At 53.6% G+C, this 12823-nt stretch overlaps 1 protein-coding gene across 6 annotated transcripts in view; it reads right to left on the minus strand.

Annotated features, from left to right (window-relative positions):
* The window catches only part of DPP3 (dipeptidyl peptidase 3), a 36032-nt gene that overhangs the window by 12996 nt on the left and 10213 nt on the right, over positions 1–12823 (minus strand). For all 6 annotated transcript variants that reach the window (XM_047878464.1, XM_047878463.1, XM_047878467.1 and 3 more), the window contains exons 3-14: positions 12338–12427; positions 11595–11732; positions 10463–10537; positions 9742–9835; positions 5977–6107; positions 5736–5866; positions 5602–5660; positions 2466–2660; positions 2157–2269; positions 1731–1823; positions 294–356; positions 74–198 (exon numbers count right to left, since the gene is read on the minus strand). In XM_047878464.1, coding sequence (XP_047734420.1) covers positions 74–198; positions 294–356; positions 1731–1823; positions 2157–2269; positions 2466–2660; positions 5602–5660; positions 5736–5866; positions 5977–6107; positions 9742–9835; positions 10463–10537; positions 11595–11732; positions 12338–12427 — 1307 coding nt within the window. The remainder of the gene's footprint in view (positions 1–73; positions 199–293; positions 357–1730; positions 1824–2156; positions 2270–2465; positions 2661–5601; positions 5661–5735; positions 5867–5976; positions 6108–9741; positions 9836–10462; positions 10538–11594; positions 11733–12337; positions 12428–12823) is intronic.

A 12823-nucleotide genomic window follows, 5' to 3' on the forward strand; every position in this document is an offset into this window, starting at 1 on the left:
TTTTGACCCACCCCTCGGCCAGCACACCCTCCGTCTACACAGCAGGCCCACCCCCCATGCCTGGTGCTCATACTCTAGCACTTGGGGGTTGAGGCAGAGGTAGAGGCCCACGCTTTCAGCCCGGCATTCTTCGTAGCTAGAGGCGATGGTGCTGAACTTGCTGTCCCAGGTCTCCCCGCTCCGGTACCAGCTCTGAATCTGGGAGAGGAGGCCCAGGAAGCAGGCTTAGGGGCAGCTGCTCCCCCAGCCATGCCCAGCCCAGCACCCTGGGGCTCCACCGAGGCCGCCCTCACCTGCTCCCCCGTCTCTGGGTTGATCACTGTTTCCTGGTCAAAGTTAAATGCTCCTTTTTCATCCTGCAGAAGGGTCATGACAGGAGGCAATGAGGGAAAGCTGCCTCTGCCCCAGCCCAGGACTTCAGCCCGGGGATTCAAGGGCCATCCGCACGCTGCTGCCTCCAAACCTGAGTCCTGTGACACTGGCTGCCCTCTCAGAACCCCCAGTCACTTGAAAACCCAGACCCAGGATCTCCAGACCCCAGATATGTATCAGTGGATGGGCCAAAAAGCTTGGCTGCTGCCCCGCTATGTGCTTCCCAGCCCCCTGCCACGCTGGAAGAGCCCACAGCCTGTGATTCTCTGCCTCAAATAAGCTATCCACTCCGTGTGCCAAGTGTCTTTTATGCACCAGCTGTTTATTCCTCATAACTGCCCCCCCCCCCCCGGGAGGTCCTATCACCCTCGTCCACAGAGGAGGAAACAGGCTCAGAGACTCAGCCCCAAAGTGGAATCAGAGCACATAACCTTCGTGCACACTATCTCAACAATAACACCTATTTTCAGAGGGCCTACTGTGTCAGGCAAGGGCTTTGCTTTTATTCCTCACAATAGCCCATGTGGCAGGAGTCAGGGTCCCTGTTTTGCAGATGGGCCAAATGAGGCTCACTAAGGAGAACTGACTTATCCAAGGACATAGCGTGGCCACATTTATCCACATTTCCCTGTGACTTCAAAGCCTGGACAGGGCCCAATGCCAGGCTGCTGTCCCCACCAGCTGCTCTCTGGATCCTCCTGACCTCCAGCCCCTCCCCACTCAGTGAGGTGCCCCAACTCACAGGGCACAGGCCCAACCCAGAACCCCGCTCCCTCCAATGTCCTGGCCCCAGCCGCCTCTGGTCATCTCATTTGTGCAGTTCCATGCTAGCAGTCCAGGATGGGCTCTTCTCAGCCTGGCAGAAAGGCTGTCTGTCTTCTCCATACTCCCTGAGTGGTTGTCAGAGGGGCTCCAGCCATTCTGGCCGGCTGGCAGGAAGGGGCTGCCCTGGGGAGAAGTGACTCCCCATAATACCTGGAGAGGTACAGGCTCCAGGGAACAGTAAGCAGAACAAAGACAGACCATGCTGCAGCCTCAGGACTGGGCGCATCCAGAGACTGCCCCTTGGAGCCTCCCTGTCCCTGGGGCTATCTGAGTCACGCCCCCAGGGCAGGCTTCCCTGGCCTGAGCCTCGCAAGTCTTCCTGTTCAGACCTGTTCAGACCGCAGCTGGACTGTCCTGCAGGCCCTGCACCCTTGAGGCTCCTGGGACATCTTAGGGGAGGGAGAGATAGGAACTCCCCTCATTAAGGGGCCATTTTCCCCAGCTAACCCAGAACCCCTGAGCGCAAAGACTGAAGCAGACTCATCCAGGGTGGAGTTGATCCCGGGGGAGGGGAGCTGCAGGCGCGTTCTCACCTGCACAAAGAGCTTGCCGCTGCCGTGTCCCAGCAGCTCGTGCAGTCCCACCTGCACATCAAAGGAGGGCCCCTTCCAGCGGATGTACAGGTCCTGCCAAGGCAAGTAGAGACCCACGCTGTCTGCCGCCCCGCCACAGCCGCAAAGCCACTAATGCCCCTGCTGCCAGGCAGAGGGCCCGCCGTCTACTTTATGCCAGGCTCTGCACAGGGCACCGCATGGCCCACCTCACCCTTGCAACAACCCAGGAGGAAGGAATTGCCTCCACTGTTTGACAGGTGAGCAAACAGGCCAAGTCACGGGGCCACCAGGCTGGGAAGTGGTTGGCCCTGCTCTTTCCTCTCCCTGCCCAGGACCCTTCTGCCTTCCCGTGTCAGCTGAGGTCAGGCCAGGCCCAACCCAGACCCTCGGGCTGCCAGTGCCCACCTTGTCATCCTCCTCCAGGAAGGTAAGTTTCTCCCGCTGTGTAGCGTAGGCCACAGCCAGCACGTTCCCCAGTGACACGTTCTTAAAGCCTTCCGTCTGCCTTAGGTCGTCATCTGGAGAAGGCGGGGAGGGAACCGGGAGAGGGGCAAAAATCAAGGCCACAGACAAGGAGTCGAGACAAGGGGACCAGGCTGCGATGGAGAACTGATTAGGGCAGCATGTGGCCAGGGCGAGTGTGTGAGGGGGAGGGGTGACCCTAGAGGCTCAGGGGGGATACCGTGATGGCTTCAGGGGCCTGAGGAAGCTCACAGTTGGGGATGTTGATGCCAGCAGGGATGCCAGAGCCAGAGAAGGTGAGAACATCCAGGGAGGTGAAGTCGGGGCTGAGGAACTTGTCCTTCTCGAAGGCCGGGGGCCAGGGTAGCTCCTTCAGCAGCTGTTCTGCGCTTGCCACCAGACACTCAAACTTGGCACTCATGGCCTTGTTCACCATGGCCACAAAGCCTGCAGGGAAGGAGGGGGGCTGTGGGCTGCCAGGGCTTGGGAGGGATCCTATACCCCACTTCCAGCCATCACGCATGTATTGAATGCCTGCTGTGTGCAATACCCTTTGCCGGCCAGTGGGGAGAACAGTGACCCAGGCCTGGCCCTGCCTTCGTGGAGGTCACTGGGGTGGGTGGGCTGTAAGGAGAAGGCTTCAGTGGGTAACACCTGAGATGGATCTTAAAGGAGATCGCGGGGAGCACATAGGGGGAGGTGGGTAAAGGATCGGATTCCCAGTGGAAGGGACCGCGTGAACAAAAAAGATGCTCTTCTTTTTGGAGAAACTGAGCTGTCCTGCATGGCTAGAGCATCTGACTTGCACGGTGAGGCTGCTATGCAGGAGGGCTGGGGCTGATCCTTTTAGATTTAAAAAGGAGTTTTTAAGCTAGGAGTTCCCAGCTTAAAGCACAGTTCCTAAAGTTGTACTCCATAAAATGCTGTTTCTATAAAGGCCTTCATAAAGAAAGAGCTTCCTGGTTAAATAAGTTTGGATACCACTATAGGCTCTATCACTAACTTCTTAGAGATTCCTAATGTACGTTTGCATATTAGAGGTACTGAAGAGTCCTGTAGGCAAGACCCCTTGCTGCTTAGCACTGAACCCTTCATGGTGTAATTCGTGTTAACCCTGCATGAACTATACCTTGGAAAGGACTGGCCTAGAATACTGCCTGGTCAGGCTCTTACAAAGAATGGATTAACTTGGCCAAGGGTTAGACTGGACGAAGCCTCCCTGTCTGGAGCCACTCTGTCAGGTGGAATTGACACCAGGCCAGGAAGCTAGGATGATTAAAATAACGAAGAGGGGCACCTGGGTGGCTCAGTCAGTGAGGCGTCTGACTTCAGCTTGGGTCATGATCTCACGGGTTCGTGGGTTCAAGCCCCGCATCGGGGTCTGTGCTGACAGCTCAGAGCCTGGAGCCTGCTTCGGATTCTGTGTCTCCTTCTCTCTCTGCTCCTCCCCCATTCATGCTCTGTCTCTTTCTGTCTCTCAAAAATAAATAAAAGCTAAAAAAAATTTTTTAAAATATAATAAAATATTAAAGAACAAGCAATCTCAGGGACTGGTTAAATAAATTAGGGGCGGCTATATGATGGCACACCATGTAACTGTTAGACGTGTAGCACAATATTGAATGTCATGGGAAATTATAATATTATGCAGCTACTGAAAAGAACATGGGGGGAGCCTGGCTGGCTCAGTTGGTAGAGCATGTGACTCTTGATCTTTGGGTCATGAGTTCAAGATCCACGTTGGGTGTGGAGCCTACTTAAAAAAATAAATAAGTAAAAGTGAAAAGAATATTGGGGCGCCTGAGTGGCTCAGTCAGTTGAGCATCCGATTTTGGCTCAGGTCATGACATCACGGTTCGTGAGTTTGAGCCCCGAGTCAGGCTCTGTCTCTCTCTCTCTCTCTCCCTCTCTGCCTCTCTCTCTCTCTCTCTGCCCCTCCCCTGCTTGCACTCTGTCTGTCTTTCTCTCTCTCAAAAAGAAATAAACATTAAAAAAAATGTTTTAATAATAAAAAATAAAAGTAAAAAAGATAAAAAGAACATGGTAGGTCGATACATACTGATTTGAAAAGATATCCAAAACATTCAGTAAAAAAAGCAAGTGGCAGAACAATATATACAGCATGACCTCATTTACCTGGACGAATTAAAAGTTGCGTGTGTATGTGTGTGTGTGTGTGTGTGTGTGTGTGTGTGTGCGCGCGCGCGCACGCGCGCTTAAACAAAGCTCTGGAAAGACCTTTAGTGAACTGTGAACAGTGGTGACCTCTGGACAGGAGTGTCACGGGGAGAAATTTCACACTGTATCCTACATACTTAGGTATTGTTCCAATTACTTACAAGCAACATGAATTTTTAAATCTCCCCACACACATTTTGAAACATTTACAGCTCTATATAAAAATGAAAATCACAATGTACATTCCCAATTTTAACCTTGAGGTGGGTGCAATCACAGATGATTTTTTTTCCTCTACTTTCAAAATTTGTGACCACGAACATGGACTAGTTCTCTAATAATCACAATGAACTGGGGTAAAAAGGGGAGCCTCTGAGATCAAGGCTGCTTAGGAGATTCTGGGGTCTTGACCCTGAGAGAGGCCTGGAGAATCAGGACCCAGGCACAGAAGCTGCAGGTGCACACACCTGTCCTCCCCTCTGGTACCTGCATCACCTGCCCCCTCGGCCTGCATCTATGAGCTCAGATCTAAGCTGCCCCCAGGGGCTGTTGGGGCTTTCCTCTCTCCTCCCACGCTAATCTCTCTGGCTTCTAGCAGCTGGATGCTTCAGACTCTATCTCCAGGGGCTGGGGAGGATAAGGCTTGGCACAGAAGTCTAAATCCTCAGGCTGGATGCCTGGGGATATGGGCATAGACATGGAGGCTAAGGCAGCTTCCCACCTGCCCTGGGATCACAGCAGCCAAGTCAAGTTCACAATCATGATGTTAATTATGCTCCCACTCACCCAGCACCTTTCATGTGCCTGGCATTGCGTTGACAGCCTACATAGAATACCTCACTTCCCACGACACCTGAAAGGGAGTGAGGGATGCTCATCTCTGGGTTTACACAGCTGGGGAGGTCACACAGCTGGTGAGTGGCAAAGCTGGGCTCTGGACCAGACAGCAAAGGCAGAACAGCAAAGTGGCTCAGAGCCGAGGTTCCAGGCTTAGCCACTCACCAACCTCCGTAACCACCTCTGTACAGTGAGGATAGCAATTCTCATGGGACGATGATGTCCAAAGGAGCTAATATAGTTAAGGGCTACGTGGTAAATCATCAACACTGGTTCTGATTATTGTTGTTATTACTGCCAAGGGGGGAGGGGAGAACTCTCAGGGCACATGGGATAAGGGTTTGTAAGCTGACCCCCTTCTCCCAGAAGTTACCTTCAAACTCTCCACGGGAACCAAAGGGGTCTCGGTAGCTCTCGATGAACCCGATGTAACTGGGGGAGAAAAGGGCAGAGATAGAAAAGGGGCAGGCAGGAGGGGGGCAGCCGGGGTGAAGGCTCGTGCCTCACCTCTCTACGATGGGGCCTTTGTCCTGTATCCAGAAGCGGGAGCCCCTCTTGTGGGCCTCGATGGAGCCCTGCGTGAAACTCTCTATGTACTGAGCCAGCATCTGTTCCTGCCGGCTGTTGGCTGCATATGCCTGGGGGGGAGCAAGGGTCGGTCAGTCTCAGGCCACCCACTTGTCCTGACTTGTCTCTGATGCCCAGAGGGATCTGGAGCTGGCACGCCTCAGCCCTCAGCCAGCCCTACCTTGGCTTTGTCCAGGTGCTCCACCACCTTCTGGAGGATAGGTGCATAGTCCCCCCGCATCACCTGAAAATGGTTCCCACGGAATTCGTAGCTCTTCAGCCTGGACGTCATTTCGGAATGCAGAGCAGACTCTGAGGGAAGAAGGATTGCTAGTGTAAAACACCCCAGCAGGCTTCGCACCGTGACACTCTTTTATTCTAAGATCTTCCACAACTCCCCACTGCCTACGGAAACTAGTATAAACTTTCATTTTCAAATATACATATATTACCTAATATGAAATGTTCTTTTTCTCTTTTTAGAGAGAGAGAGAGAGAGTGCATGAGCGCGGGAGAGGTGCAGAGGGTGGGGGAAGAGAGACACAGAGAGAGAGAGAGAGAGAAAGAGAGAGAGAGAGAGAATGAATCCTAAGCAGACTTCACACTCAGCGAGGAGCCCGACACAGGACTTGATCCTACAACCCTACGATCATGACCTGAGCCGAAATCCAGAATCAAACACTCAACCAACTGAGCCACCCAGGCACCCCCATAATATGAAATGTTCTTGGGGCGCCTGGGTGGCTCAGTCAGTTGAGCGTCCAACTTCAGCTCAGGTCATGATCTCATGGTCTCTGAGTTCAAGCCCCGCATCAGGCTCTGTGCTGACAGCTCATAGCCTGGAGCCTGCTTCGGATGCTGTGTCTCCCTCTCTCTCTGCCCCTCCCCTGCTCACGCTCTGCCTCTCCCTCTCAAAAGCCCCTCCCCTGCTCACGCTCTGCCTCTCCCTCTCAAAAGTAAATAAACATTAAAAAAATTTTTTTGAAATGTTCTAAGTATTGCACACATGTTAACTCATTTAAGCCTCCCGTCAGCTCTAGGGGGAGTGATCTCCATTTTACAGATGGGGAAACAAAGGCACCGAGAGGTAAAGTAAGTTTCCGAAGGTCACATGGGCAGCAAATGGCAGAGCAGGATTCAAACCTAGGGTGGCAAACTGTATTTAAAAAGACAGCTATCCCCTAAATGTAATCACAGCGGGTCTTACAAGGAGACAAGAGGGTGAACAGGAAGTAGGAGACATGATGAGAAGGAGGTTGGAGAGAGGGGAGGAAGGGGACATGAGCCAACGAGAGCAGGCAGACTCTAGAAGGTGAAGCTGAAAGAGTATTTCCCCTGGAGGCTCCAGTTCCTTCTGGAACTTGTTTTTGACTTTGGACCTCCAAACAGTGGCCAAATAAATGTGTGTTGTTTTATGCCACCGAATTTGTGATTTGTTGTGTTTTGCTTGTTGTTCCTGAGCAGTACGATGTACTTCTAGATTATGTTTAAGAAAAAAAGATAACCATGGTGTTTCCCATGACCCAATGTGACATTTCCCATGTCCCAAATGTGACATCCCCCGTTAGGATGCGGGGGCTCTTTTCCGTCCTCTTGACGCTGGGCAGACTTGCGACTATAGCAAAAGTGATGCTGAGACCAGGTCCTAGATGGTGACACAGCTCCTGCCTGGCTCTCGGGGAACGCTAGCCACGGTGAATGACGCAAAGAAACCACATGGGGTGCTTTGGCCCCTGCTGAGGTCCCGGCCGGCAGCTAGCATCTTCCACCAGATGTGTGAGTGACAGCCTGCGGGTGATTCCAAACCCCTGGCTATTGATGACCCCCCAGCCTCTGAGTTTTCGCAGCTGAGGCCTCGGACATCGTCACCAGGGACCAGCTGTTCCTACCGTGCCGCAGCCAAATTACCGACCCGGAGACTCTGTGAGCACGAAAAGGTGGGTTTCCATCACTAAATTTGGGGGGCATCTGTACAGAGCAATAGATAACACCACAGGTACACCAGGCAGCCTGGCTCCGAGCGGTGTTCTCAGGCACTGTCCTGTACGCAGTAGAGTACATGTAAGTACAGGTCCAGCTTCTCCTCCCCCGAACCCAATATCCCTTTCCTTAGTCAAATCAAACTACTCGCCAATCCTTAAACTCCCCTTCCACCGTGCTCTGGGGCTCACGCTGTTCCCTCCACCAGCAGCGTGGGTCTCCAGGCGTCTTCACCTCTTCCCACAACCAATATCTGAGTTTCTGCCACGTGCTGGCCAGTGGGGAGACACTGGTGAACGAAACCTACAATTCCTCCCCTTGAGGAGCCTGTAGTCAACAGCAACTGCAAGAAACCTGGGGAATTACTGGGTGTTGCTGGTGGGAAAAGAGAAGGAAAGTCATCGAAAGGCAGGGAAAGGTCCTGGAGGCGATGTTCAAGCGCAGTCTTAAGGATGAGTAGGTATTCATCACATGAGCGAAGGGAGGGAAGCATTTGAGGTGGGAAAGGGATCCGATTGTGCCAAGTCCTGGACAGCGTACGTGAGAACAAGGGGTTTTCAGAGGACTGGAAGCCGCTGAGTGTGGCTGGGGCAGAGTCTAAGTGGGAGGCTTGCAGGAATATGAGGCTGGGGGCTGGGAGGAGGCAAGTGAGTGGAAAAGGGAGGGCCAGGTTGCAAAGGCCCTCACAGGGGCCTGGATATTTCTGTCCATACTGAATATATTTCCTTCTCACCTGGGAACAGACCCCAACTTTCCTCTGAGAATCCTCCACCAGGAACACCTCCGGTTCAGGTGAGTGGGAGGGGTTGACCTCATCACCTGGCTCTGAGGTAGGCTTGGGATCAGGGTCTAGACAATGAGATATCCGTCCCTGACCACAGGGATTGGTTCACAGATAAATACGGTATGCAGGATAGGGAAACTGGAGCCACTCCCAGACCTTATGAAGAAACTTCTGGGAGAAGAGGGCTCTCTTTCTGCGGGACTGGCCAGGCTGGTCCACTATCAGGCCCCGTGTGGGAGGAACATGCCATGGATGAAGTCAGAGAGCTGAGCCAAGGCACGGAGAGAGAAATTTCTCAGGATACTGTCTGAGCAGCTGGATCCAGCTGTGCTTGAAGCCATCCTACTCCAGGCTTCTTAATTACCCAAGCCTGTTAAGTACTTGGGTTCTGGTTCAGGCAAATTTGAAATAGATTCTTCATTTGCAAAGAGTTCTGAATGACAGGGGTGCCTGGGTGGCTCAGTTGGTTAAGTGTCCGACTCTTTGTTTCAGCTCAGGTCATGATCTCTTGGTTTGTGGGATCAAGCCCCATGTAGGACTCTGCACTGACAGTGTGGAACGTGCTTGGGATTCTCTATCTCTCTCTCTCTCTCAAAATAAACAAACATTAAAAAAAAAAAAGAGTTTTGAATGATACAGCCCTTAGGGGTGGATTTGGGCTTTACCCTGAGGGTACCTGATAGTTAGGAAGCAGACTTTAGTACGTTAGCCATCTCAAACTTTCTAGATTCCCCCCAGCCTCCAAGACATATATGGTCTTCACTGATGTATAGTCTGGATTTCTCTTCTAGGCTGTCAAGGGGCATATGGCCTGGCCTCTCTTCCCATTATTTACGTGGGTTGTTATTTTTTATGATGGGGATCATGCCCAACACGGCTCCCGTTAGAGGCTTGCAGCAGTAACATCTGCCAAGTGGAACGGAACCCCTTTCCCTGTCGTCATGTTTCTCCCCATTTCTTTACTATCACAGCCAGCACTGGGGCAAGCATTCCCTCACAGGTACCCCTGTACACAGAGCACGGCACCCGGTGAGTCTGCAATCAACATGCGCCGTAACTATTATGACCGTTCTTCCCTGCAGCTCCCGCATAACCCACCAGCCCCTGTCCTCAGTCCAGCCCCCTCTGCCCTGGTCCAGGAGCACTGAGGCAGGAGTAGAAGGGGTGTGTGAAGCAGCTCACCCGTGCCAAGCACAGAAGCCAGCCGCACCTCATAGCGGGGCTTCCCATCCTGGTCGACATCCTTGAAGAGCCGCGTGTTGTAGGCACTGAGGTTCTGGAAAAGACCAGGGCGTGGGTCTGGGGAAGGGTAAAGTCCAGAGGGGGCTGCAAGGTGGGAGCAGGGAAAGGGTCACACCAGGGAGAGAAGATACAGAAGCAAAGCAGGCCGGGGCCGCTGGGGGAAGCTGCCTGATGCAGCTGGACGGGGGTGGGGGGAGCAGGTGGGCAGGCAGGCCAGGCTCTCCAGTTCTGCTCTACACGCTGAGCACTAACGTTTACTAAGTGCTGACCCGACTGTGCCCAGCACTGCATGCCCTCAGCTAACCCAGGGCTTTTTGAGGCAGCAGACGTGAGACTGGTCACACAGCTTCTGGGAGGTTCATGTTGGCTTCATGTGGAAGCCAGGGCCCAACAGGAAGCAGCTCTGATGCTCTGTCGTCCTGCCCTGAGGCTGTCATTAAAGCCTTCAGTCTGGGGCGGGCGGGGGCAGCTCTGTCACAGCCATGCGTGGGAATGTCATCTTCACTGGGGCCAGGCCAACTCTTGGACAAGGATTCCCAAGTCTTGTCCGCCTCAAACACCCAAGATGTCAGTGTCTCTGGTCCCAAGCTGAGACCCAGAGTGGGTGCTGGCGATGAGGGGGTCCCGTCAAACCACTGTCCTGAGTCCCCAGTCCTCAAACCTGTGAGTCCAGAAAGTCTTGGGCCAGTTTGGCGTCTTCCATGGTGCAATTCCCGGAGAAATAAGTGGTGATTCCCTGTTGAGGAAGGGGATGGACGGGAAGAAGGAATTGCTGAGGTGGGGAGACTCCCTTCCCGGCACACTTCCCCCCACAGCCCCAGGTTTCCTGTACCTCCTCCCAGCAGCCTCCACCCTGCCCCCTCCATCTCTTTCCTGGGGGAAAAACTGTAACACAAATAACAAAGAGAGGTCCGTCTCTAGCTTTCCTGCAGCTCCGCTCCAGTCTTTCACAGGCTGGCCCCTCGCACAGGCTTGTCACATCCCTCACACCACGCAGCTGCTGCGTGGCCTCCAGGGGCGGGAAGCCTAGGCTCCCTCCTCTCCCTTCTTCCCTTCCTCAGCTCCCTCTCACTCTGGGCTCCTCTCCTTCCCTTCTGCACACACCACCCCAGACTTCAGAACTGGAAGGGCTTTCAGAAAGCTCTCCATCCAGGGGCGCCGGGGTGGCTCAGTCGGTTAAGCAGCCGACTTCGGGTCAGGTCATGATCTCACAGCTTGTGAGTTCGATCCCTGTGTCGGGCTCTGTGCTGACAGCTCAGAGCCTGGAGCCTGCTTCAGATTCTGTGTCTCCCTCTCTCTCCATACCTCCCCTGCTCATGCTCTGTCTCTCTCTCAAAAATACACAATAAGCATTTAAAAAAAATTTTTTTTAAGTATTAAAAAAAGGAAAGAAAGCATTCCATCCAGCTTGCTTCCTAGTTTACAAATGACAAAACTGAAGCCCACAGTCGGCCTTAAGACTGTGAGGCAAAGGGGCGCCTGGGTGGCGCAGTCGGTTAGGCGTCCGACTTCAGCCAGGTCACGATCTCGCGGTCCGGGAGTTCGAGCCCCGCATCAGGCTCTGGGCTGATGGCTCGGAGCCTGGAGCCTGTTTCCGATTCTGTGTCTTCTCTCTCTCTGCCCCTCCCCCGTTCATGCTGTCTCTCTGTCCCAAAAATAAATAAACGTTGAAAAAAAAAAATAAAAAAAAAAAAAAGACTGGGAGGCAAAGCCCACTGCCTATCAGGTACCCTTCCCTCCATGCCAGGTAGCCTCAAAGGATTCCTCTCTCCTGTATGGTTGGGGGGCCTCACCTCCTTCCCCAGCCCGAGGTGTCGAAGCCGAGGCTCCAGAGAGAACATGAGCTCCCCGCAGGTCTGCCAGAGGCTCCTGACTTCTGCCGGGTTCTGCTGAGCAGCCTTACTTCCCAGGATCACACGTTCCAGCTTCTCCTGTAGGAGCGGAGAGGCCATTGGCTTGGCCACACCACCCAAGGCTGTCTTCTGGACCCTCCACACCCACCCTGCAGCCCTTCTCCCACAGCCTAAGACCTTCCGGCTCAAAGTGCGGTCGATGGACCAGCGGTGTTGGTGTTGCTGGAGAAATGCCAATGCTCAGGCCCCGCTGCAGACCTGTTCAGCCAGAAGCTGCGTTTCAACAAGACGGCCACGCAATTTATGTATGCAGCTAGAGCTCAGAGCCCTGGTGTAAGAACTGCATCTGCCGGATGTGCTTGGTCTCCACAGTGCCAGTGAGGGACGCCCGTGCCCAGGCCTCTCTACCATCCCCAGCGATGACCAGGCCCAAATTTTACAAGCACTTCACAGTTCACAGAACATTTCCACATCCTTCCCCCGTGTGACGCTCAGGTGAGCACGGTCAGGAAGAAACACTGCTTTCCCCTTATATGTGAGGAGGCTACAATGCCCAGCAAGGCTGGCTGGCTTACCCAGAGTCATGCAGCATGGCAGGGACATGGTCAAGGCTCCGCGTAGGCTCCCACTACCATCCCACTGGCCCCCAATTCCTCACCTTCCCCAGCCTTCCCTCAACTCACCTTGGGCAGGTTGGGAACAAACTTGGTGTCGCCAAAGGACTTGTAGTTGCCCATGTTGGAGTAGATACCTGCAGCATAGACCAGGAACGCCTAGGGGAAGGTGGGCATCAGAGACCTGGAAACACAGCCTCCCCCACCCCAGGGAGGTTCCCTCCTGAGATGTTAACACCCAGAGGAACCAGTATAGGCGAGGCTGGGAAATCTGGGGGCAGGATCCAGATCCCAGCAGGACCCAGTCTGGCCGCAAAATACTTTCACAGACCAATCTTCACACACCCATTGTCCAGCCAAACCAGTCTTTTCGGCAGCCCCCAAACACATCCACCTTTGTTCCCACTCTGCCCAGCACCTTCTCAGCTACCTGCAGCCATCTCACCTGACCTCAAAAGCCCAGTTTAAACACTGGCTCCTTCCAGGAAGCCTGGGTGGCTCAGTCAGTTGAGCGTCTGACTTCAGCTCAGGTCATGATCTCATGATTTGTGGGTT

Source organism: Prionailurus viverrinus, chromosome D1 (genome assembly GCF_022837055.1).
Source record: "Prionailurus viverrinus isolate Anna chromosome D1, UM_Priviv_1.0, whole genome shotgun sequence".
NCBI lineage: Eukaryota > Metazoa > Chordata > Mammalia > Carnivora > Felidae > Prionailurus > Prionailurus viverrinus.